We start from the raw sequence: 21,398 nt of genomic DNA, 5'->3' as shown, positions 1-21,398 counted from the left end.
TCCTCCTCTTCTTCTTCCTCCTCCTCCTCCTCCTCCTCCTCCTCCTCCTCCTCCTCCTCCTCCTCTTTTAGTGGTTTTGTTTTTGTTTTTTTAAAGACAGGGTTTCTCTGTGTAACAGTCCTGGCTGTCCTGGCATCCTCATTGTTGCTACAGATGTTTTACAGTCTTGCGTCCTAGCTGTTTACACCAAATGCAGGATACACAAACAAGGAACCTCCAGTAGGCTGTTCAGGAGGAAGGAACCCGGCAGGGAATCAGCATAGGGAGGACATCTGAATCAAGGTCAGCAAGCAAGGCAACAGCTACTCAAGGAACGGGGATCAGGGCCCAACATACACATAGGCATAATATACATATATACATTATATGCATGTGTATGTATATGTATACGTATATTCCTCTCAGTCAGGCTGGTTATAATCTCAGCACTCAGGATAGGCAGGAGGGTTGGCTTGAGTCTGCAGCAAGCCTGGACTACATACTATGTACCAGGACAGCCAGCTAAAGCAAGAGACCTACATTTATTTATTTATTTATTTGGTTTTTTGAGACAGGGTTTCTCTGTGTAGTTCTGGCTGTTTTGGAACTTGCTTTGTAAACTAGGCTGGCTTCGAACTCACAGAGATCCATCTGCCTCTGCCTTCCAAGTCCTGGGATTAAAGGTATGCACCATTACCATCAGGTAAGACCTATCTTTAAAAGAAAAAAAAAGAAGAAATAAGGAAAAGAAAAAAAAAATGTCCTGCTATGTGTGTCTCTGTCCCTGACTCTTAAATTCCTAACTCTGATGTGTAAACCTAATTAATCTTATCAATAAAAATCAGGAGTCAGATATCAAGGTAAAAACCTGAAAGATCAGAGAAGTGGGGGAGAAACCACAGTCACTTCCTACCTCTCTGCTTCCTCTGACCAAAAGAGCCCTTAACCTGTTTCTGCCCCGCCTTATCATTTCCTATTTCCTCTCTGTACAGACCTCCTGACCTCTATGGTTAACTAGTGGCTAGCTTTGCCCTCTGACTCCTAGCAAGCTTTATTTGTCAAAACACAACAAAATATCACACAACATAACTTCAGTCTGACTTTCCTCTTAAAATGCAAGTCTTGTGTATCCTGTATCTAGAAATGGATCTGGTCTAGGGTCTCAGGAAAATAACCACAATCCAAATCTCTTCAGCAAAGCAAAGTTTTAATTTTACAGAAGGTTGTAGGGCTGCAGGTCAAGCAGAAAGCACCACTAGAGGGAGCTACTCCGGGTTTTCCATCCTGCTACAAAGAGGTCCTTTACCTTGCTCTATGTGGGCAGAGCTCCCTCACTTCATTACATATCTAGTGACTTAAAAGTACAATATGAGCCGGGCGGTGGTGGCGCACGCCTTTAATCCCAGCACTCGGGAGGCAGAGCCAGGCGGATCTCTGTGAGTTCGAGGCCAGCCTGGGCTACCAAGTGAGTTCCAGGACAGGCGCAAAGCTACACAGAGAAACCCTGTCTCGAAAAACCAAAAAAAAAAAAAAAAAAAAAAGTACAATATGAGCCGGGCAGTGGTGGCGCACTCCTTTAATCCCAGCATTCAGGAGGCAGAGGCAGGCGGGTCTCTCTGAGTTCAAGGCCAGACTGGTCTACAGAGCTAGATCCAGGACAGGCACCAAAACTACACAGAAAAACCCTGTCTCTTAAGCCGGGCGGTGGTGGTGCACGCCTTTAATCCCAGCACTCGGGAGGCAGAGCCAGGCGGATCTCTGTGAGTTCGAGGCCAGCCTGGGCTACCAAGTGAGTCCCAGGAAAGGCGCAAAGCTACACAGAGAAACCCTGTCTCGAAAAACCAAAAAAAAAAAAAAAAAAGAAAAACCCTGTCTCGAAAAACAAAACAAAACAAACAACAAAAAAGTACAGTGTGGTTGCTAAGCAAGGTGTGCTTAATGTTCGTAGAACAAGGTTCGATCTTGAACACATGCTTTGATCTTCTACAAATGTTAATTGGGAGAGGGATTTTTTTTTTCCCCAGATGGCATCTTTACCAGTTTTTAAAACTTACTGCATTTAATTATGTGTATGGGTATAAAGCAATAAATCCACAGTAGTCTGCTTAAGGAGTGCTAGGGAAATTTTTTTCCTTCTACCTCATTTTAACTCTTTATTCTTTCCCTTACAGCTTATATACGTCAGCAAAAATCTTTCAGGCAATATAATAATTACATGTGGCTACATTCTGTTTTTCAAGTGAATGATTACAATGAATACAAGTAAAAAACAGCATGTTTTCCATATCCCTTACATGATTAAACATTTTATGTATTACAGGTGAAAAACAAATTATCCCCAAGAACAACATTCATTCATACCTAAGTAACTTGTTACAGATTAACAGAGTGTAAGTAGCTGGGCAGTGGTGGTGCATGCCTTTAAAGGGGGAAAAATGTTAGTAAAACTTTGTGTGTAGCTGGGCACACTCCTTTAGTCCCAGCCCTGGAGGGAGAGACAGAGGCAGGTGGATCTGTGAGTCTGAGGACAGCCTGGTCTACAGAGTTCCAGGGCAGCCAGAGCAGTTACACAGAGAAACCCAGTCTCAAAAACCAAAAACCAAACAAACAAAAAAACCCTTCCTGTGTAAAGGAAATTCCCCACCCTAAAATGGGCTCAAGGCGTAAAGAAACCTGCCACCCAAGGAATTCCAGAAGACAGTCAAACCCATCGCACACCCTGGAGCCTGGCGGTCAGAAAACGGCGCTGCAGTCTAGAGGTGACAGGGCTTCTCTGTGTAGCTTTGAAGCCTGTCCTGGATCTCGCTCTGTAGCCCAGGCTGGCCTCGAACTCACAGAGATCCACCTGGCTCTGCAACCCGAGTGCTGGGATCAGAGGCATGCACCACCACCACCCAGCAGTAACCTACTTTGTTTGTTTGTTTGTTTTTATATATGCACTGGTGTTTTTCCCGGCATATCTGTTTGTATGAAGGTGTCAGATCTTGGAGTTACAGTCAGTTGTGAGCTGCCGTGTGAACAAGGGTTTTGTTTTTTTTTTTTTTTTTTTTTTTTTTGGTTTTTCGAGACAGGGTTTCTCTGTGTAGCTTTGCGCCTGTCCTGGAACTCACTTGGTAGCCCAGGCTGGCCTCGAACTCACAGAGATCCGCCTGGCTCTGCCTCCCGAGTGCTGGAATTAAAGGCATGCGCCACCACTGCCCGGCTTGTTTTTTTCTTAAGATTTGTTGCCAGGTGGTAGTGGCGCACGCCTTTAATCCCAGCACTCGGGAGGCAGAGGCAGGCGGATCTCTGTGAGTTCGAGGCCAGCCTGGGCTACCAAGTGAGTTCCAGGAAAGGCGCAAAGCTACACAGAGAAACCCTGTCTCGAAAAAACAAAAAACAAAACAAAAAAAAAAAGGACAAATACTATAGTATTACATGAAATATATAGAATGTACAGATTCACAGAGACAGAAAGATTAGACGTTATCTCAAGATGGAGAAGAAAGGAATATAGAGCAATGATTTCCTAAGTGCAGAATTTCTGTTTTGTGTGATGGAAAAGCCCCACAAATGGATACTAGTATCAGGACATAATATCATGAATGTAATAAATCAATATAATTAATGTAATTAATGAATATCATAAATGTAGTTATTGACTGAATACTGCGAATGTAATCAATGAATACCACAAATGTAATTAATATCATGAGTGTAATTAAAAAATTATTAGTTAACTCAGATTACTCACTATAGAAATATGCTGAATTTTTTTTTTTGAGCTGAGGATCGAACCCAGGGTCTCGCACTTGCTAGGCAAGCACTCTACCACTGAGCTAAATCCCCAACCTGCTGAATTTTTTAATAAATATTCAGTCCAAAAAAAGATTTGTTTATTATTTATGGAGTATTCTGCATATATGTATCCCTGAAGGCCAGAAGAGGGCACCAGATCTTATTACAGATTGTTATGAGCCACCATGTGGTTGCTGGGAATTGAACTCAGAACCTCTGTAAGGCTCTGAGTCATCTCTCCAGCCCCCGCCCCCACTACCATTTTTTAAAACACAATTTATCCAAAAAAGTAGTTTCTGGGCCTGGTGAAGCCATGCCCTACCTCCCTGTTCTCTCCACTACATGATTTTCAGCCCCTACATGGCATGTTCTCTCTATCCCGGGTTATTCAGACACAGGGTTTGAAGACACCAATCTCTCAGACCAATGAAAGTCTGAGTCTGTTTTATTTTCTTTAGCTGCTGCTGACTTATTTCTTACAGTGTGGATGGGATTTTTATTTTTAAATCTAAAATTCAGTTTTTGTCTTTGAGAAGAAACTTATCAAACATGTTAGCTGTGGAGGGGCCCCAAAACAGCTTGACCACGCAGCAACCATGACAGACTTAGGGGCCTAGACACAGCTTCTGTGACAGGCTTACTGGCAGGCAACACCCAGATCCAGGAAAAGCCTTAAACTGATACCTACCACCCAGGGATCTTCTCAGGGATGAGGAAGTACCTAATATCCCAAACATTCCAACCATTAGATAAGGTAACCAGACGTCCTTGAGTCTAGCACACACCTATTTTTGTTATTCAGATACCCTTAGACAGCTGTCAGTCAATCAGGATCCTGAACCCTGGAAATCCCACACCCCAGCCTCTGCTATGATAAGAACTCTGCCCCACCTGAGCTAGGGGCTCTGCTCTCACCGCTGTGTCGGACAGACAGAGGGACCAAGCCCCAGAGCTTGAAATAAAGGCTCTTTGCTTTTACATGCTGGATTCGGTCTCCGTGGTGGTCTTTTGGGGGTTCCAGAGACTTGGGCATAACATTAGCTAGCAGTGTGACTAATAGTATAGTCCTGGGCTCCAGGATCACCTGACTGTTCTTCCGGAATCCTATCTCTGTGTGATTGTGAAGTCTGATATACAGGTTTCTGTCCTTCCTTCCTGTTTTCCCAAAAACTGAACCCAGATAACTGTACAAGTTAGAAAAACAGTCTATTACCACTGAGACTCATTTGTTTTGTTTTGTTTTGTTTTACATGCTCTCACTATGTAGCTCTGGCTGGCCTGGAACCCACTCTGCTCCTGAGTGCTAGGATTAATATACCACGACAGCGGCCACATTTGCTTTCTTTTTTTGTTTGTTTCTTTGAGGTTTTGTTTGAGTTTTTGTATAGCCCAATCTAGTCTTGAAATCCACACAGAGCTGAGGTCATTCATACATAGCCGAGGACTGCCCCGAACTTCTGATCCTGCTGCCATGAGTGCTGGGATCACAGGTGTGTACCACCATGTCCTTTTACAGGGTGATGGGGCCCTAACCTGGGGCCTCTTGCATACTGGGCAAGCATTCTACTAACTGAGCTACATCTCTGCTTCTGGTTGAATGAAAAAAAAGAAATAAAAAGGAGGATATAGCTGGACAGTGGTGGCGCACGCCTTTAATTCCAGCTCTCAGGAGGCAGAGGCAGTTGGATCTGAGTTCGAGGCCAGCCTGGTCTACAGGGTGAGTTTCAGGACAGCCAGGGCCACACAGAAAACCCTGTCTCAGAAAACAAAACAAGCAAGCAAAAGTGGCCTGATTGAAAACAGGATTATCTCTCAGTGCTCTGAGGTCAATGACTTCCTTTGGTTTGGTTGAAATTTAAAGCGAAGGCTTCCATTTGGGTTTTAGTCTGCCCCACGGGGACACAGCACAGGAGTTAGTCAATACCTCTTGTAATCGATGAAACACGCTCATAGACAGTAGCTGATGTCTCCACGTAGTTAAATGCACTGGTGACTCCTTTGTTTTCCAGACCCACCAGCAGCGTTTGACCTCCACTCTCTCTTCCAGCTGAAACTGCCTGTCTTTTTTGCAACTGTACAACGCTTTTTTCTTGATAATATTTTAAGCTTTTTTTGGGGAGGGAGGCACTGTCTCACACTATGGTTGAGCACAACTGTCCAGGCCTGTAATCTCAGTATTTTAGGAAGTCAAAATAGGATTAGGAATTCAAGGCTAATTTCGGCTGCATGAGATCCTATCTCAAACAAACAAACAAAAACATAGAAAATCTGTTAGGTCTCAAACCTGGGACAAAAAAAAAAAAGACACTGTCTTTGACATGACCCATCCTCTTGTTCATTTTTGTTGTCTCCAGCCCTTCTCTTCCTGAAAAGCCAGTTCCCTCAGCCATTACAGAACACTACTGACTACTTTATCTGTGTGTAATGTGTGGTTAAAAAAAAACAACAAGCCGGGCGGTGGTGGCACACGCCTTTAATCCCAGCACTCCGGAGGCAGAGGCAGGTGGCTCTCTGTGAGTTCGAGGCCAGCCTGGTCTCCAAAGAGAGTACCAGGAAAGGCGCAAAGCTACACAGAGAAACCCTGTCTTGAAAAAACCAAAAAATAAAAAAAATAAATAAAATAAAACAACAAAAAAAACCTTGGGGGCTGGAGAGATGGCTCAGCGGTTAAGAGCACTGGCTGCCGTTCCAGAGGTCCTGAGTTCAATTTCCAGTAACCACATAGTGCTTCTGGGTCATCTATAATGAGATCTGGTACCCTCTTCTGGCATGCAGACACACATGTAAATAGAGCACTCATAGACATAAGTAAATAGGTCTTTTTAAGAAGAGATTGCCGGGTGGTGGTGGCGCACACCTTTAATCCCAGCACTCGGGAGGCAGAGCCAGGCAGATCTCTGTGAGTTCGAGGCCATCCTGGGCTACAGAGCAAGATCCAGGAAAGGCACAAAGCTACACAGAGAAACCCTGTCTCGAAAAACCAAAAATTAAAAAAAATAAAAATGAATAAATAAAAGAAATGAACAGACATCTCCAGAAGCAGGTTTGTTCTTCTAATCAGAACTGAAGGGCCAGGCCACAAGAGTCTTGGGGTTTTATAGACTAGAAAAGGGGGAACTTTGGGGAGATTCCATTTGCAGACTGGTTCCCCTGCAGACTCGCAGTGGATTTGGTATGTGGCTTTCCTGATCAGAAGCTTCCACGGGTCATCAAGTCAACTTTCCTGTCCAGAGCTTCTTGGTCCACCTGAGGCTTTTAGGTCATTGTCAGATCCCAAAGAAAGCTGGGACAAGTCTCAGTACCCATGGCTTCTCCCAACACTTCTCATCTGCCCACCCTCTATCCTAAACCTCTCCAGCCTGGGGCTGCTGCACTTCGCTTCTCTTCCCTTTCTATAGAAACCAGCCATTTGGCCATGCACTCTCTTGGCCTCTTTTCCCCACTCTGGGCTACTTGGTCCTTGGCTCCTCTCTTGGTCAGCTTGGTTCCTTTTTCCTCTCTCCTTGTTGGGTCCGGGGTCTCAATAATGGGGGACAGACCACCCAAGTCTATTAAATCAGAAGCAAACGTTATTCCAGAAAAATTAAAAATGAAAGAAATAAAACACTGCGGGGCACAAAAGCTTTCAGCTAGCTGAGACCACAGCCAGTGTTGGAATTCTGAGGCTGTGGCAGCTGAAGTGGGCGATGAGCCTCTTTTTATAGTAAGGGGTAAGCATGAGACACAGACAAAGGAATTTTTACAATTTTGAGGTTAAATTTTTAGAGACAAATTGTTTTAGGTTTTAACAACTTTCCATCAACAAGGTTTTAGGGGGTTTTGGCTAAACAATATTTGCATATCCCTGCAGCCCTTCCTGACTCAGTTAATTGATGTTTGCCCAAGCCTGCAACTTCTCCAACATAGCTGGGCTTCCATAGGAAGGGGGGGGCGTGTGTGTGTGTGTGTGTGTGTGTGTGTGTGTGTGTGTGTAACACAAACAATGCAAGGCAGGTGATTGTCACGAGGAACTCATTAAAAGTTAACTTTGGTTTCCATAGTGAGTGGTATAGGTGGTAGGGGGTTATGGAAGAACAGCTGACCCCAGGGCTGCAAAGGGCAATCTTTAGTAAAAGAAAATTAACATTTGGGTTGTTGACAGAGCTTCCCAAGTAAAACACAGAGGAGCCCAGTTAAAGGTCAATCCTTTTTTTTTTTTTTTTTGTTAGCCAAGCTGATGGTTGTCAGTTTTCATTTCTCTCTCTTTCTTTTTTTTATTTTTTTATTTTTATTTTTCAAGACAGGGTTTCTCTGTGTAGCTTTGAGCCTTTACAGACGGGCTCACTCTGTAGCCCAGGCTGGCCTCAAACGCAAAGAGATCCGCCTGCCTCCTGAGTGCTGGGATTAAAGGCATAAACCACCACATCAGGCCAGAAATATGTAAATTTTATCTGTTAAGGTTCCTAAAGTTTCAGCCTATGCAAAACTTGGTTATGGCAGGACTCAGCAAATTGAGATGTCCTGTGGCTAGGAATTGCTTTGGCATTTGTCTCTTTGGGGAACTTCAGATAAGAGGTTTTGGTATTCGGAAATTGACTTGCTAAAGATGTGAACTGTATACATAAAAAAAACCCTTTGCAAAACTGCGGTCAGTCAGTTCCCCAGAGGCTGACTCCCCTGCGGCCGTGAAGGCAAAAATTCATCCTAGAGCGACCTCATTTCCTCCACAACCTGTGTGAACCCAACACCCGAAGCAACAACATTCTCTTGCTCCTCTCAGCCCTCTCCTTTCATGGCCTGGTTCAGTCTGGACCCTTCCAGACGCTTCAGGCTGTCCTCTCCCTCATAACTACAATAAAAAAACCTTCTCTTTAACCGTACTAGGAAGCACTCATGTCCTCTTTTTTTTTCCCCCCCCAGGGTTTCTCTGTGTTGTTTTGGTGCCTGTCCTGGAACTCGCTCTGTGGACCAGGCTGGCCTCGAACTCACAGAGATCCTCCTGCCTCTGCCTCCTGAGGGCTGGGATTAAAGGCGTGCGCCACCACTGCCCCATGTATTTTATTTTTATTTATCTATATACTTTTATTGTATGTGCATTGATATTTTGCCTGCATGTGTGTCTGAGTAAAGGTGTCAGATCTTGGATCTCTTGGAATAGGAGTTGCGTGCTGCAATGTGGGTGTGGTGATATTTGTCATGTAAGAAATAAAGCTTGCCTGAAGATCAGAGGACAGAACCAGCCACAGAGTTAAACATAGAGGTCAAGCAGTGGTAGCACACACCTTTAATCCTAGCACTTGGGAGGCAGAGGTCCATTTACATCTCTGTGAGTTCAAGGCCACACTGGGCTACTTGAGATTGATCCAGTCTAGGAGAGAAAGAGAGCCAGGCAGTAGTGGCACACCTTTAACCCCAGTATTTGGGAGTCACACGCCTTTAATCTCAACTCTAGGAAGGTTGAGATAGGACGTGAATTGGCTGGGGGGGGGGGGGGAAGAAAGACATATAAGACGGTGGAGACAGGAACTAAGCCATTTCGGCTGAGGACTCAGAGGCATTCAGTCTGAGGATTGATTCATGGAGACAGGATCGGCTGAGGAGATGACGAGGTGAGAAGTGGCTGTGGCTTGTTTCCTCTGATCTTTCAGCATTTACCCCAATATCTGGCTCCGGGTTTTTATTAAGACCATTAGGATTCATGCAACAAGAGTTCTGGGAATTGAACTTCCTCTGGAAGAGCAGCCAGTGCTCTTCACCGCTGAGCCATCTCTCCAGCCTTTGTATTTTTATTATATGGGTGTTTTCTCTGCACACTTGGAAGTGTACTGTGAGCGTGCCTGGTGCTCACCAAGGCCAGGAGAGTGTGCTGAATCTCCTGGGTCTGCAGTTACAGACATCTGTAAACAGGTTTTCTGCAGGAAAAACCAAGTGCTAAAAAAAAAAAAAAACACTGGGCTGGAGAGATGGCTGTCCAGGGGCCCTCACACCTGTGACACATAAAGTAAACACCAGTGCACATAAAATAAAAAAAATAATTATAAGCCGGGCGGTGGTGGCGCACGCCTTTAATCCCAGCACTCGGGAGGCAGAGCCAGGCGGATCTCTGTGAGTTCGAGGCCAGCCTGGTCTCCAAAGCAAGTTCCAGGAAAGGCGCAAAGCTACACAGAGAAACCCTGTCTCGAAAAACCAAAAAAAAAAAAAAAAAAAAAAAAAAAAAAAAAAAAAAAAATTATAGAAAAAAACCTGAGACAGTGTCTTCATAGCTCTGACTGTACTGGAACTCACTATTGAAGTGACCATTTTGTTATGACTTTAATTTGTGTTTGCTTAGCCAGTTCTTAGCCCTCCCCACCAATAATCATGTCTGCCTTGGCAACACACTGGAGATTTCCATGGACTTGATCATAGTCCAGATGTATTAACCAAAATAATTAATGTAAACCAAAATAAACGAAGAGAGTATAAGTTAAAAATAATTCTCCCTAGGCGGTGATGGCACATGCCTTTAATCCCAGCACTTGGGAGGCAGAGGCACGAGAATCTCTTGAGTTTGAGGCCAGCCTGGTCTACAAATGAGTTCCAGGATAGCCAGGTCTACACAGAAAAACCCTGTCTCAAAAAAAAAAAAAAATTGTGTCGTATTATAGCTGAAGTAATTCCTATTCTCTGCCGGGAATGAGTGTTTCAAGGTTACTCATCTAATTTTGATGTGAATTATGGTATTGCTGATTTTTGCCTTTAAAATTGCTATATCTACAAGTTTAGGCATCAAGAGTCTCTGAGGCATGAGTCTGCTCTTTGGTTGCTAGCTAATAAAGGACATTTTTTTTTTTTTTTTTTGGATTTTTTGAGACAGGGTTTCTCTGTGTAGCTTTGCGCCTTTCCTGGAACTCACTCGGTAGCCAGGCTCACAGAGATGCCCCAACCTTTGCCTCCTAAATACTGGGATTAGAGGTCTGCGCCGCCACCACCGCCTGGCTCGTGTTCAACTTTTTTGTTTGTTTGTTTGTTTTTCGAGACAGAGTTTCTGTGTAGTTTTGGTGCCTGTCCTGGATCTCCCTCTGTAGACCAGGCTAGCCTCGAACTCACAGAGATTGGCCTGCCTCTGCCTCCCGAGTGCTGGGATTAAAGGCGTGCGCCTGGCTCGTGTTACTTTTAATTAATGTATGTAGGAGTTCTTCAGGAAAGTCTTCCTTCAAAGTTCTGCAACTCCCTATCTCTAAGGCCGAGAAGGTAGTTATGTGTGTGTGTATAGACAAAGTCATTCGCTTTATATATATACGCTTACCTAGACGCTTCATTCAGCTTTAGCCTCACAAGTGTTATTGCAAATCTGACTCACCACACCTTGAAGAGATTTTTTTTTTTTTTTGAGACAGGGTTTCTCTGTGTAGCTTTGCGCCTTTCCTGGAACTCGCTTGGTAGTCCAGGCTGGCCTCGAACTCACAGAGATCCGCCTGGCTCTGCCTCCCGAGTGCTGGGATTAAAGGCGTGCGCCACCACCGCCCGGCTTTTTTTTGGTTTTTTGAGACAGGGTTTCTCTGTGTAGCTTTGGAGCCTGTCCTGGATCTCACTCTGTAGCCCAGGATGGCCTGGAACTCACAGAGACCCGCCTGCCTCTGCCTCCCAAGTGCTGGGATTAAAGGCATGAGCCATCACCGCCGGGATGAGATCTTTGTTTTTTATTTTCAACCCCAAATTCAACTTCAACCACAGGGACCAAATCTTGCCTTCCTTCAGTAAATTAGCTAATGACTTCAGTTAAAGGTTACTGGGGTCAGGGTGGTGGCAGAGCAGATTAGGGAGGAATTTAGTGCTTGGATCCCCACAGGGCTTTTGCACTGTCCTGGAATGTCCTCTCTATAGCAGTTAAGTGCTCTGTTCAGTTACAAAACACTGTAAGGTTTTAGCCTTATAAAAGGAAGGAGTTGCAAAAAGGAAATTGTTTCACACCCGGGAGCTAGGGTGTACCCTTTGTAAACAATTAAGAGGTCAAAGTATAGACGAAGAAGTCAGGCGACAGCTTTCAGGAAATAACCCGCCCCGGACCTGCGCGTGTGCCTCAACACACTCTGCAACTCAAAGACTGAGCGTCCCACCTCTAAGACTACAAATCCCAGCATGCCTCGCACTACCTGTGAGTGGCATTACGCAGTGCAAGCTGGGATATGTAGTTCCGTTCCAGCACCGGCAAAGCACATAACGCCCCGTGACGTCAGAGGGCTCGGGGAAAGGAGTCGGAATCCGCCCAGGCTCAAGTTAAATCCTCCTCCAGGGAGCCGACTCTGGAGTCTCTGCCTGACCCGGTTTCTACTGTTAACAGGTCCCACCCTGCAATCCCGGCGGCTCCATGGTGTGCGTTGAGTACTCTTTCACGTGACTTTATCACAGTTACAGGGGAAGTATGGAGAGCAAGGACAGGCGCCGTTCGTTCGTCAGTAGCAGACGGGCTGGAGCGTGGTTGCCTACGCCATGGCGGAAAAGACGTGGCAAGCTCCCTTTGGGCAGCTACTTTGCTTTCTTCCGCCCGTCATATTTATAGGTGCTTTCGGCGCAGGGACTGCTGGGAGCACGCATGCGCAGGATGTGGCGGGGCTACACCTCCAACGTCCGCAGGCGCGGGAGCTGTCGGGTATTGGCGGCGGCGCTTTGCGGCTAGTCGTGCAGGCTGGTCGTGCAGGCTGGGTGCGGGCGGGCCCGGTGGCTGTGGCGCGCGCAGGTGATTGACTGGTCCTCTGGCTAAGGGGAGCGCTTGTTTCTTTCGTCTGGCAGGTGCCGGAACCCGTTCGGGCGGAGGCGGAGGCGGCGCCGGCAGTCGCCCGGCTCGTCAAGCGCTTTTTCGGTCAAAGCCATGGCTCCTCGGCTGCAGCTGGAGAAGGCCGCCTGGCGCTGGGCGGAGACGGTGAGGCCCGAGGAGGTGTCGCAGGAGCACATCGAGACCGCCTACCGTATCTGGCTGGAGCCCTGTATCCGAGGCGTGTGCAGGTGAGGCTCTCACGTGGCCGATGCGGAGTGAATGACGGACCACGGAGGTGCACGGTGCAGGTGCCTCGCCCGGGTTTGCACAACCCGAGCTACGCAGCCCCCGAAGTGATGCGGCTGCTGGGCTCTCATCCAGAAGATGGCGGTGGAGATGGTTGGAGATAGGGCTTAGTAAACGCTGGAGGGTTGGTCGGTCTTGACCACAGCTGTGCCTTTTTCATTTGTCAAAGAGGAACTTAGCGGCAGCGAACTTCGTTACGTTATGTCTTCTGTTAATGCACACTGAGAAGGCCTGATCACCTAAGTATCACTTTCAGAGAGCAGCTCTAGAAAAACCTTTGGTTAACCTATGTCATCGGCCCCCCACTCTCATTGGCCGGCTCTCTCTTTGATCTGGTACCTATTTCTTTTGGTCACCCGAACTCCACACCACTTTACAGAGTAACTTGACCTGTGCAAGTTCTGTTTCTTTTTGCTTGGCTCTTGAACGTTACCTTTTTTCGACCCCCTTCGTTTACGTTGAATCCTTAGGTGTAAAGAGGTTTTCTCTTTCCCACCTTGTAATCCGGTCCGGTGTGTTGAATCGAATTGATAAGGCTTGCTTAGTAGCCCCATTACTTAGGGAGATGTGGAAGATGCGAAAGCTTTGGTTCATGGTCTCGGAGTTGCCTCAATTGAGATATAATGCAAGTTAGGAAGTTTTCCTAAGTAGATGCATCGTTCTGATCTCAGGTATCTACTCAAGGACATCTTGGATTCCTCTCAGAGTTCTGGAATGACATCAACCTGTGTATTAACGGAATTTAAACAGCTTTACTCATTTAGAGTGTACAATTAACAGTCCTGGAGATTTAGCTTGGGGTTAGAGTGGTTGTTTTTGTATACTTGATGAGGTCCTTGGTTCAATTCCCTGGCATTGGGGATAAAATAAGAAGCCAGGGTGGAGGTGGAGGGATGGCTTATTGGGGTTCAGGCTCCTTCAAAGGACCACAGCATCATTTGTTCCCAACACACACGTCAGGTGGTTTACAACTACCTGTAAATCCAGCTTTCAGGGTATGCAAAGCCTTCTCAATATTATGGACATCTGCTTATTAGTACACATACACACACTTAAACTTGAACACAAATAATCCAGTAATCCATTTTGAAAGTTGTAGGAAATCTCGTAGAGTGTATTGTATCTAGGGTATTTCTTTTCTATTTCTTTTTGTAGGGCTGGAGACATAATTATTCTGCATGTTTGAGGTTTGTGTATGAGTGTTTTGCTTATGTGTGTGTGTACATACCACCAGTCTGCCTGGTGCTCATGGAGGCCAGATGGGGATTTCAGATCTCCTGGAGTAGAGTTAAAAAGGTTTGGAGGTTTTTTTTTTTTTTTTTTTTTTTGGAAGAAAGAATTTCTCTGTGTAGCCCTGGAACCCGCTGTAGACCAGGCTAATCTCAAACTCACAAATCTGCCTGCCTCTGACTCCCAAGTTCTGGGATCAAAGGCATGTGCTGTCACACTTGGCTCTAAAAAGGGTTTTCAACTGCTCTATGGGTGCTGAGAACCCAACCCTTAACTCCTGAACCATCTCTCTAGTAGTAGTTCCTCTTTATTTTTTAAGACAGTCTCACTAGGTTGTCCATACTAGTCTGTGTGTGTGTTAGGGGTATGTCACTCTGTACATGCTTGCCTGGGACTTACAGTTTTGCTTGTAAGTACTGTGACTATGAAGCTATGTGAATGATGGGACTATAGGCATGTGCCATTCTGTTGGTGCTGCAGCTCTTACCTAGAACCTTGTGCAAACACTGAGTTACATGAGCTACACTCCCAGCTGGTAATTGTGGGTGGGAAGTGATTTAGTGTGTAGTGTCTGTTTATTGCTTCCTGCTCTGAACCAGGTAGTGGTGTGGCAGGCCTGTAATCACAGCACTAGGGAGGTGGAGGCAGGTGGATCTGTTAGTTTGATAGGCAAACACTCTGCTGCAAAGGCATCCCCCCCACCCCCTTTCCATGTTTTGGTTTGCATTTACCTAATTAATGAGTTGAGGATCTTTTGAGGTTCACATTGGCCATTTTATTTCCTTTTTTTTTTTTTGGTTTTGGTTTTTGGTTTTTGGAGACAGGGTTTCTCTGTGTAGCTTTGTGCCTTTCCTGGATCTCGCTCTGTAGATCAGGCTGGCCTCGAACTCACAAAGATCCACCTGTCTCTGCCTCCCGAGTGCTGGGATTAAAGGTGTGCGCCACCACCACTCGGCTTCCTTTTTCTTTTTCCTTTTTTTTGCGGGATGGGTGGGTGGGTTTTGACTTGGTGGTAGGATTGGAGGCAGGGTTTCTCTGTAACAGTTCTGTCTGGAACTTGTTTTGTAGACCAGGCTGACCTTGGAACTCATAGAAACCCTCTTGCCTCTGCCTCCTGAGTGCTGGGATTAAAGGCATGCACCACCACACCCATCTTCTTTCTGTTTTTGTTTTTGAGACAAGGTCTGATTATGTAGTCTCTGCCTCTGCCTTTTGAGTGCTGGGATCAAAGACGTGTGCCCCCGTGGCCCACACCATTTTTTCAGTAGGTGGACCGGTAGCTTGTTTCTTTGTAATAAATTGTGTGTGCACTTGTTCACTGTATCTCAGGGGAATTGTGTCATGAGGCAGTTGTCTTTAACATTTTGAGGATAATTTTTTTTTTCTCAGTGTTTCACAAGCAGTGTAGGAAGATTCCAATTTCTTCACATTTTTTTACATTTGTCTGTTTTTTTGTGGTTTGATTTGCATTTCCCTGATTACTAACTGGAATAACTTTTTTGTTTTGTTTTCTGAGACAAGGTTTTTCTCTGTGTAGCCCTGGCTGGAACTCACTCTGTAGACCAGGCTGGCCTCAAACTAACAGATCCACCTGCCTCCGCCTCCCTAGTGCTGTGATTACAGGCCTGCCACACCACTACCTGGCTCATATATATTTTTTTTTTAGAGAAATTATTTTTAGGGTTTTGTTTTGGACAGAGTTTCTTATAGCTAATGTTAGACTCTGGCCAAGGACTACCTTGAACTTCTGCTCCTCCGGCCTCCACCTCCCCAGCTTGTATCCTATCTGTGAGGTCCTGGGGTTCATACCACTTCATCTTCACTCTCAACCTGTTTTTTTTTTTTGAGACAGGGTCTCAGTACCTAGACCAGGAAGATGGATCACTACCTAGAGATCCATCTTCCTGCCTCTGTCTCCAAGGAGTAAAGGCATGTGCCACCACACCCTGCCTCCAGGACTTTTTGTAGCACAGAGTAAGAACAACGGTACTAAGTACTTGGATTCCCCTTGGTGTGGGTGGCTGGGTGGCTGTGGGTGAGTGAAGGTCTGAGAACAAACAGCTTGGAGTTTGTTCTGTCGTCATGTGGGCTCTGAGGATCAGCCACCGAGCCATCTTTCCAGCCGCCTTGTCTTTGGTTTGGGTTTCAGACTGTGTAGCTCCCTTTGCCTCTCCTGCAGGCATCCCTACTGCCTGCTTTTTGATATGAACTTCTCACATATATGCCTGTATGTCCTGGAACTTGGTGTGTGGACCAGGCTGGCTGGTGCTGAGATTAGACACTTACCCCTGCACCACACTATTGCTGCTTTAGGAGGTTTTGTGTTGCGAAGCCAGTGACTTGATTGTCGCCTGTCTGTCTAGCATGTCTACTCTTAAGAGACTAATCCTTCCAGGCTGCTGAGGGACAAGACAGAAAGTGCTGTCGAATCCCAGGCCACTACTCACCATTAGGAGTTTGGTTTTTTAAGACAGTCTCATTGTGTAGCTTGACCTTGAGATCCTCCTGCCTCAGCCTTTTTTTGTGTTGGGATTGTGACTCTACCACCTTGCTCTGGTCCCCCTCTCCCCCACAAGGGTTTCTCTGTATAACAGCCCTGGCTGTCCTGGAACTCACTCTGTAGACCAGGCTGGCCTCTAACTCTCAGATCTGCCTGCTTCTGCCTCCTGAGTGCTGGAATTACAGGTATGCACCACCACCACTGGCAAAGTACATTCTTTTTTTTTGTTGTTGTTTTGTTTTATTTTGTTTTTGTTTTTCGAGACAGGGTTTCTCTGTGTAGCTTTGCGCCTTTTCCTGGAACTCACTTGGTAGCCCAGGCTGGCATCGAACTCACAGAGATCCACCTGGCTCTGCCTCCCGAGTGCTGGGATTAAAGGCGTGCGCCACCACCGCCCGGCGCAAAGTACATTCTTATTTTTAATTGTGAGCCTAGCTTTTAACGGCTGAACCATCTCCCCAGCCCTCCAAGTACATTCTTTAAAAGAAAGTTAGGACCAGGTGTGGTTATGCAGCTCTCAGGAGGCAGAGGCAGGCCTGGTCTACAAAGTGAGTTCCAGGACAGCCAGGGCTACACAGAGAAACCCTGTCTCAAAAACAAAAAAAAAAAAAAAAAGTTGAGGCTGGAGATGTAGCTCAGTTGGTAGAGTGCTTGCCTAGCATGCAGGAGCCCCAAGTTCTATCCCCACTGCATGAACAAACAGGTTTTGTTTGTCTCTAATCCAAACACATGGGAGGCAGAGGCAAGATTGTTCTTATAAATGTAAGATCAGGTGGTGCAGGCCAGCAGAGGCTACAGAGTGAGACCTTGTGGGGTTTTTGTTTGTTTTGTTTTTTTCTTTATTTTATTTATTTATTTTTTTTTGGTTTTTCGAGACAGGGTTTCTCTGTGTAGCTTTGCGCCTTTTCCTGGAACTCACTTGGTAGTCCAGGCTGGCCTCGAACTCACAGAGATCCGCCTGGCTCTGCCTCCCGAGTGCTGGGATTAAAGGCGTGCGCCACCACCGCCTGGCTTTGGTTTTTTCAAGACAGGGTTTCTCTAGTTTTGGAGCATGTCCTGGACCTTTGTAGAGCAGGCTGGCCTTGAACTCACAGAGATCCGCCTGGCTCTGCCTCCCGAGTGCTGGGATTAAAGGCCTGGGCCACCACGACCTGGCTAGCCGGGCTTCTTCCTTAGCCTGATCTCTCCACTTGCTGTCCTCTGCCTGGAATGCTTTGTCTTCCTGGAGTGAGTCCGCTCCTTCTACCTGCCCTTGCAGACTCCCGGCGGGCAGCACTTCCCCTCCGGTGAGGTTTCTTCTACAGTGCATCTGTTACCATAGCACTTGTTTACCTGAAGTTTCGTACTTACCAGTTTGTCATACCTGCTCTGAGCCATTTTTAAGGACTGGGACTTTTTGAATGTCTTTGATCTGAGTTATCTCTCTCTCTCTGGTCTATCATTCTTAGTTGTACCTCTCTGTGTTTGACAGAATATGTGTATCTGTAAAGTCAGTGGCTTTGCCGCAGTGACAGGATTTGTTCATGTAATCACACCCCTTTTACTGGGAGGCATTGTGACAGGTCTGAAGGCCAGATGCTGCCAAAATATCTGTCAATAGTATCACTCTGTATAAACCACCCAAACAGATCTTCCCCGGTGCTACTTCCATAGCTGTCACCAGTGGGGTCTGAAAGGAAAAAAAAATATGAATAAAAGGCACATGAGGTGGCTTAGAAGATAAAGGTTCCTGCTGCCAAGACTGATCTGAGTTCCAGGTTGGAGATCCACATTATGGTAGAGGGAGGGAACAGACCTTGCAAATGGTCCTCTTCATAGCATGTACACACAAAATTAAAAAATCGAAGCCAGGCAGTGGTGGCATGCAAGCCTTTAATCCCAGTACTCAGGAGGAAGAAGCAGGTGGACCTCTGATCTTGAGGCCAGCCTGGTCTACAGAGCAAGTTCCAGGACAAGCCAGGACTGCACAGAGAAACCCTGTCTAGGAAAAGAAAAGAAAGGCATGTGCCACCATGCCCAGCCCCCCTTTGCTTTGCAAGAAATGAAATTAACCAAAGAGTTCTGTTTGAGGTGGGCATGGTGTGTTACATGCCTCTTAATGTCTGCACTTGGGAGGCTAAAACCATGGTCCATCTTGGTAAAGTGAGTATCAGTATAGAGACTGACTCAAAAAACAAAACCAAAAGACAAAAAGTAATTGTGTTTTTAAGGCTTGTGTGTGCTCTTCTGCTTGTACATAGGCTTAGTTTTACACTTCTTCCAAAATGCACTGGCATTGAACCCCAGTCTAGTCTCTCATGAGCTCCTGGAAACCCCTTCAGCTGCTCTAGGCAGGGATTGCAAGTGTGCCAGCCAACACACCAGTCTTTGATTGTCCTTGCTAACGTAAACATCAGTTCCTTAGGAAAGTTTAAAAGTTCTTCAAGTGATACAAGTACATGAGCTACAAAGTGGTGCTGGTTTGTCCTCAAGCTGAGCAGGTTCCCAAATGGGAGTGAGTTGATTAGCTGAGAATTTCCTGTTTGACTTTGAAACTCCTCTTCAGCCTCCTGAGTGCTGCTGAAACATTTTCTCTAGAGTGATCGATCAGTTTCAGCAGTCTTATGAATTAACTGCTAGTTCCTTATCTGAGGTATTCTTACTAGCTGCCCACCTTTAGGATACTTTTCTTGACTGTGAGCTGTTTTGATCACTATTTTCTAAGAATTCAGGAACACTAAATGTGCATTGCTGCTTTGCTTACATGTCTACCTGTCTGAGTGTCAGATTCATTAGAACTGGAATTACAGACAGTTGTGAGCTGCCGTGTGGGTGCTGGGAATTGAACCCGGTCCCCTGGAATAGCAGCCAGTGATCTTAACTGCTGAGTCATATTTCCAGCCCCATTTAGTGTTTTTTTTTTTTTTTTTAATAAAAAGTACTGTCTAATGCTGTGATTTTTAAATAAGATTCAGTTTAGAAGGCAGTATAATGGCACATGCTTTTAATCATAGCATTCAGAGGCAAGTGGAGTCTATGAATTCCAGGCTAGCTTGGTCTACCTATAGAGAGATCTGTCTCAAAAAAAAAAAAAAAGAGGTCCGAAGAGATGGCTCAGTAGTTAAGAACATTGGCTGCTTTCCCAGAGGACCTGGGTTCAATTCCCAAGCACCCACATGGCAGCATCTTACACTTGCCTGTAACTCTAGTTCTAAGGCATCTGACACCTTCACACAGACATCCATGTAAGCAAGCAGGCAAGAAAAAGGATGGTGTTCAAGTGGTTTAGCATAATCCCAGCCCGCAACTGTGGATACTTGTCCAACTGAAATAAGTTCTGCCTCTGTTGGGTGCTGGCTTCCTGTCTGGAGCTGTGGTGAGAAGCTGTTAACCCCATCTCAGTAACACAAGGACTCAAGTGCACAGAGTTCCAGCTCAGCCAGGGCTGCATAGAAAACCCTTTCTTGCTGGGGGTGGTATTGAGTGAGGGGTGGAGGGGAAGATAGACAAATGAATAGGTGAGTAAGTAATTGAATAAAAACTCGGTTCTCTTCCTTTTCACTTCCTGTGAATATTTTTAATTAAACTGTAATTCTTTCTTTTTTTTCCTCCTTGTAGAAGAAACTGCAGAGGAAATCCGAATTGCTTAGTTGGGATTGGTGAGCATATTTGGTTAGGAGAAATAGATGAGAACAGTTTTCATAACATTGATGATCCCAACTGTGAGAGGAGGAAGAAGGTGAGTAATTGTGGCTGGTAGGCCTTGTTTATTGTTGTTCTGGTCCTGTGTTTAGAAACCTGTTAGAGTGGGCATGTATGTGCTACAGTAGTGGAGAGGGGCCTGCATCCAATCCCCAGAATCCCTCCCTGCTCTAAAAAAGTGGAAAGAAAAGAAAATCACCACAAACTGTCAACTGTTTCAGTAACCTAAGAAGATGTTGGAGAACCTGTGGCCTTGTGCATTTGAATTCTTCCTTTTTAATTTGGGAAAGGCTAGTTAAGCCATAATTTCCACATTATAACTGTATGAAACTATTTATCTGTGCTGGGGATCAAACCTAGGGTCAGGCACATGCTAGGCAAGCCATCCACACTGAGGTACATCCCCAGCCCCCAACATTATGCTTTAATAACAGGTAGTCATGCGGGGCAGTGGTGGCTCATGCCTTTAATCCTAGCACTTGGGAGGTAGAGGCAGGCAGATCTCTGAGGTTGAGGCCAGCCTGGTCTACAGAGTGAGTTCCAGGACAGCCAAGACTATGCAGAGAAATCCTGTCTCAAAAACAAAACAAAAACAGGCAATCACACAGTACAGCAAGCCCCTAGACAGTGGTCTTGGTTTGCATTCTGATTCTGTGTTGCTTTAACAGAGCATGTTTTGTTTAGGACTTAGAACCTCCTTAAAGGAGAGGCGCAAGTTGCCATGATGGTTTCTCTGCTTTCTATAATCTGTATTCTATAATTGTACACACACACACACACACACACACACACGCACACGCACACGCACACGCACACGCACACGCACACATACATATATTAACACATTTAAAAATATGCATTAATATTTCTAACAAACCCATCATGCATCAGTGAGCTCTGGTGTATTGACATTTTCCCAGTTAAAAGGGATATTTGTTTTAAGTTCAAGATCTTTGAAATAATAGAAGGGGCCTTCCTTTCTGTCTCTCAGCTCTTCTAGACGTCTCATTTTGAATTTGTACTAAGTGCTGGCATTTAGAAGTATAATGAGAAGCCTGAGCACACATGCTTCCGAACAGCTGTTGTAATTGTAGGTTTAGGAGACTGGAGAGCACCGTAGTGCTAGAGAGGAACAGCTTGCTGTCTGAGGCCTCTTCTCTGTGGTCAGCTGCAATGCAGTGGTGGTCAAGCAGACAAGGCTCCCATCCA

The 21,398-nt window shown here is 45.6% G+C and overlaps 1 protein-coding gene across 5 annotated transcripts in view; it reads left to right on the top strand.

Annotated features, from left to right (window-relative positions):
- The first annotated feature begins 12,383 nt into the window (after positions 1-12,383).
- Usp48 (ubiquitin specific peptidase 48) overlaps positions 12,384-21,398 on the top strand; it is a 71,276-nt gene continuing 62,261 nt past the window's right edge. For 4 of the 5 annotated variants that reach the window (XM_052715192.1, XM_052715189.1, XM_052715191.1 and 1 more), the window contains exons 1-2: positions 12,386-12,720; positions 20,106-20,226. In XM_052715192.1, the coding sequence (XP_052571152.1) occupies positions 12,587-12,720; positions 20,106-20,226 (255 nt within the window). In that variant the 5' untranslated portion in view covers positions 12,386-12,586. Of the gene's footprint in view, positions 12,721-20,105; positions 20,227-21,398 lie in introns of all 5 variants that reach the window. The other variant, XR_008213520.1, reaches the window with a different exon arrangement.

This window comes from Peromyscus californicus, unplaced genomic scaffold (genome assembly GCF_007827085.1).
Source record: "Peromyscus californicus insignis strain IS unplaced genomic scaffold, ASM782708v3 Scaffold_5__1_contigs__length_169319896, whole genome shotgun sequence".
Lineage (NCBI taxonomy): Eukaryota > Metazoa > Chordata > Mammalia > Rodentia > Cricetidae > Peromyscus > Peromyscus californicus.
The sequence above is the reverse complement of the archived record's forward strand: the minus strand, read 5'-3'. Positions and strand labels throughout refer to the sequence as shown.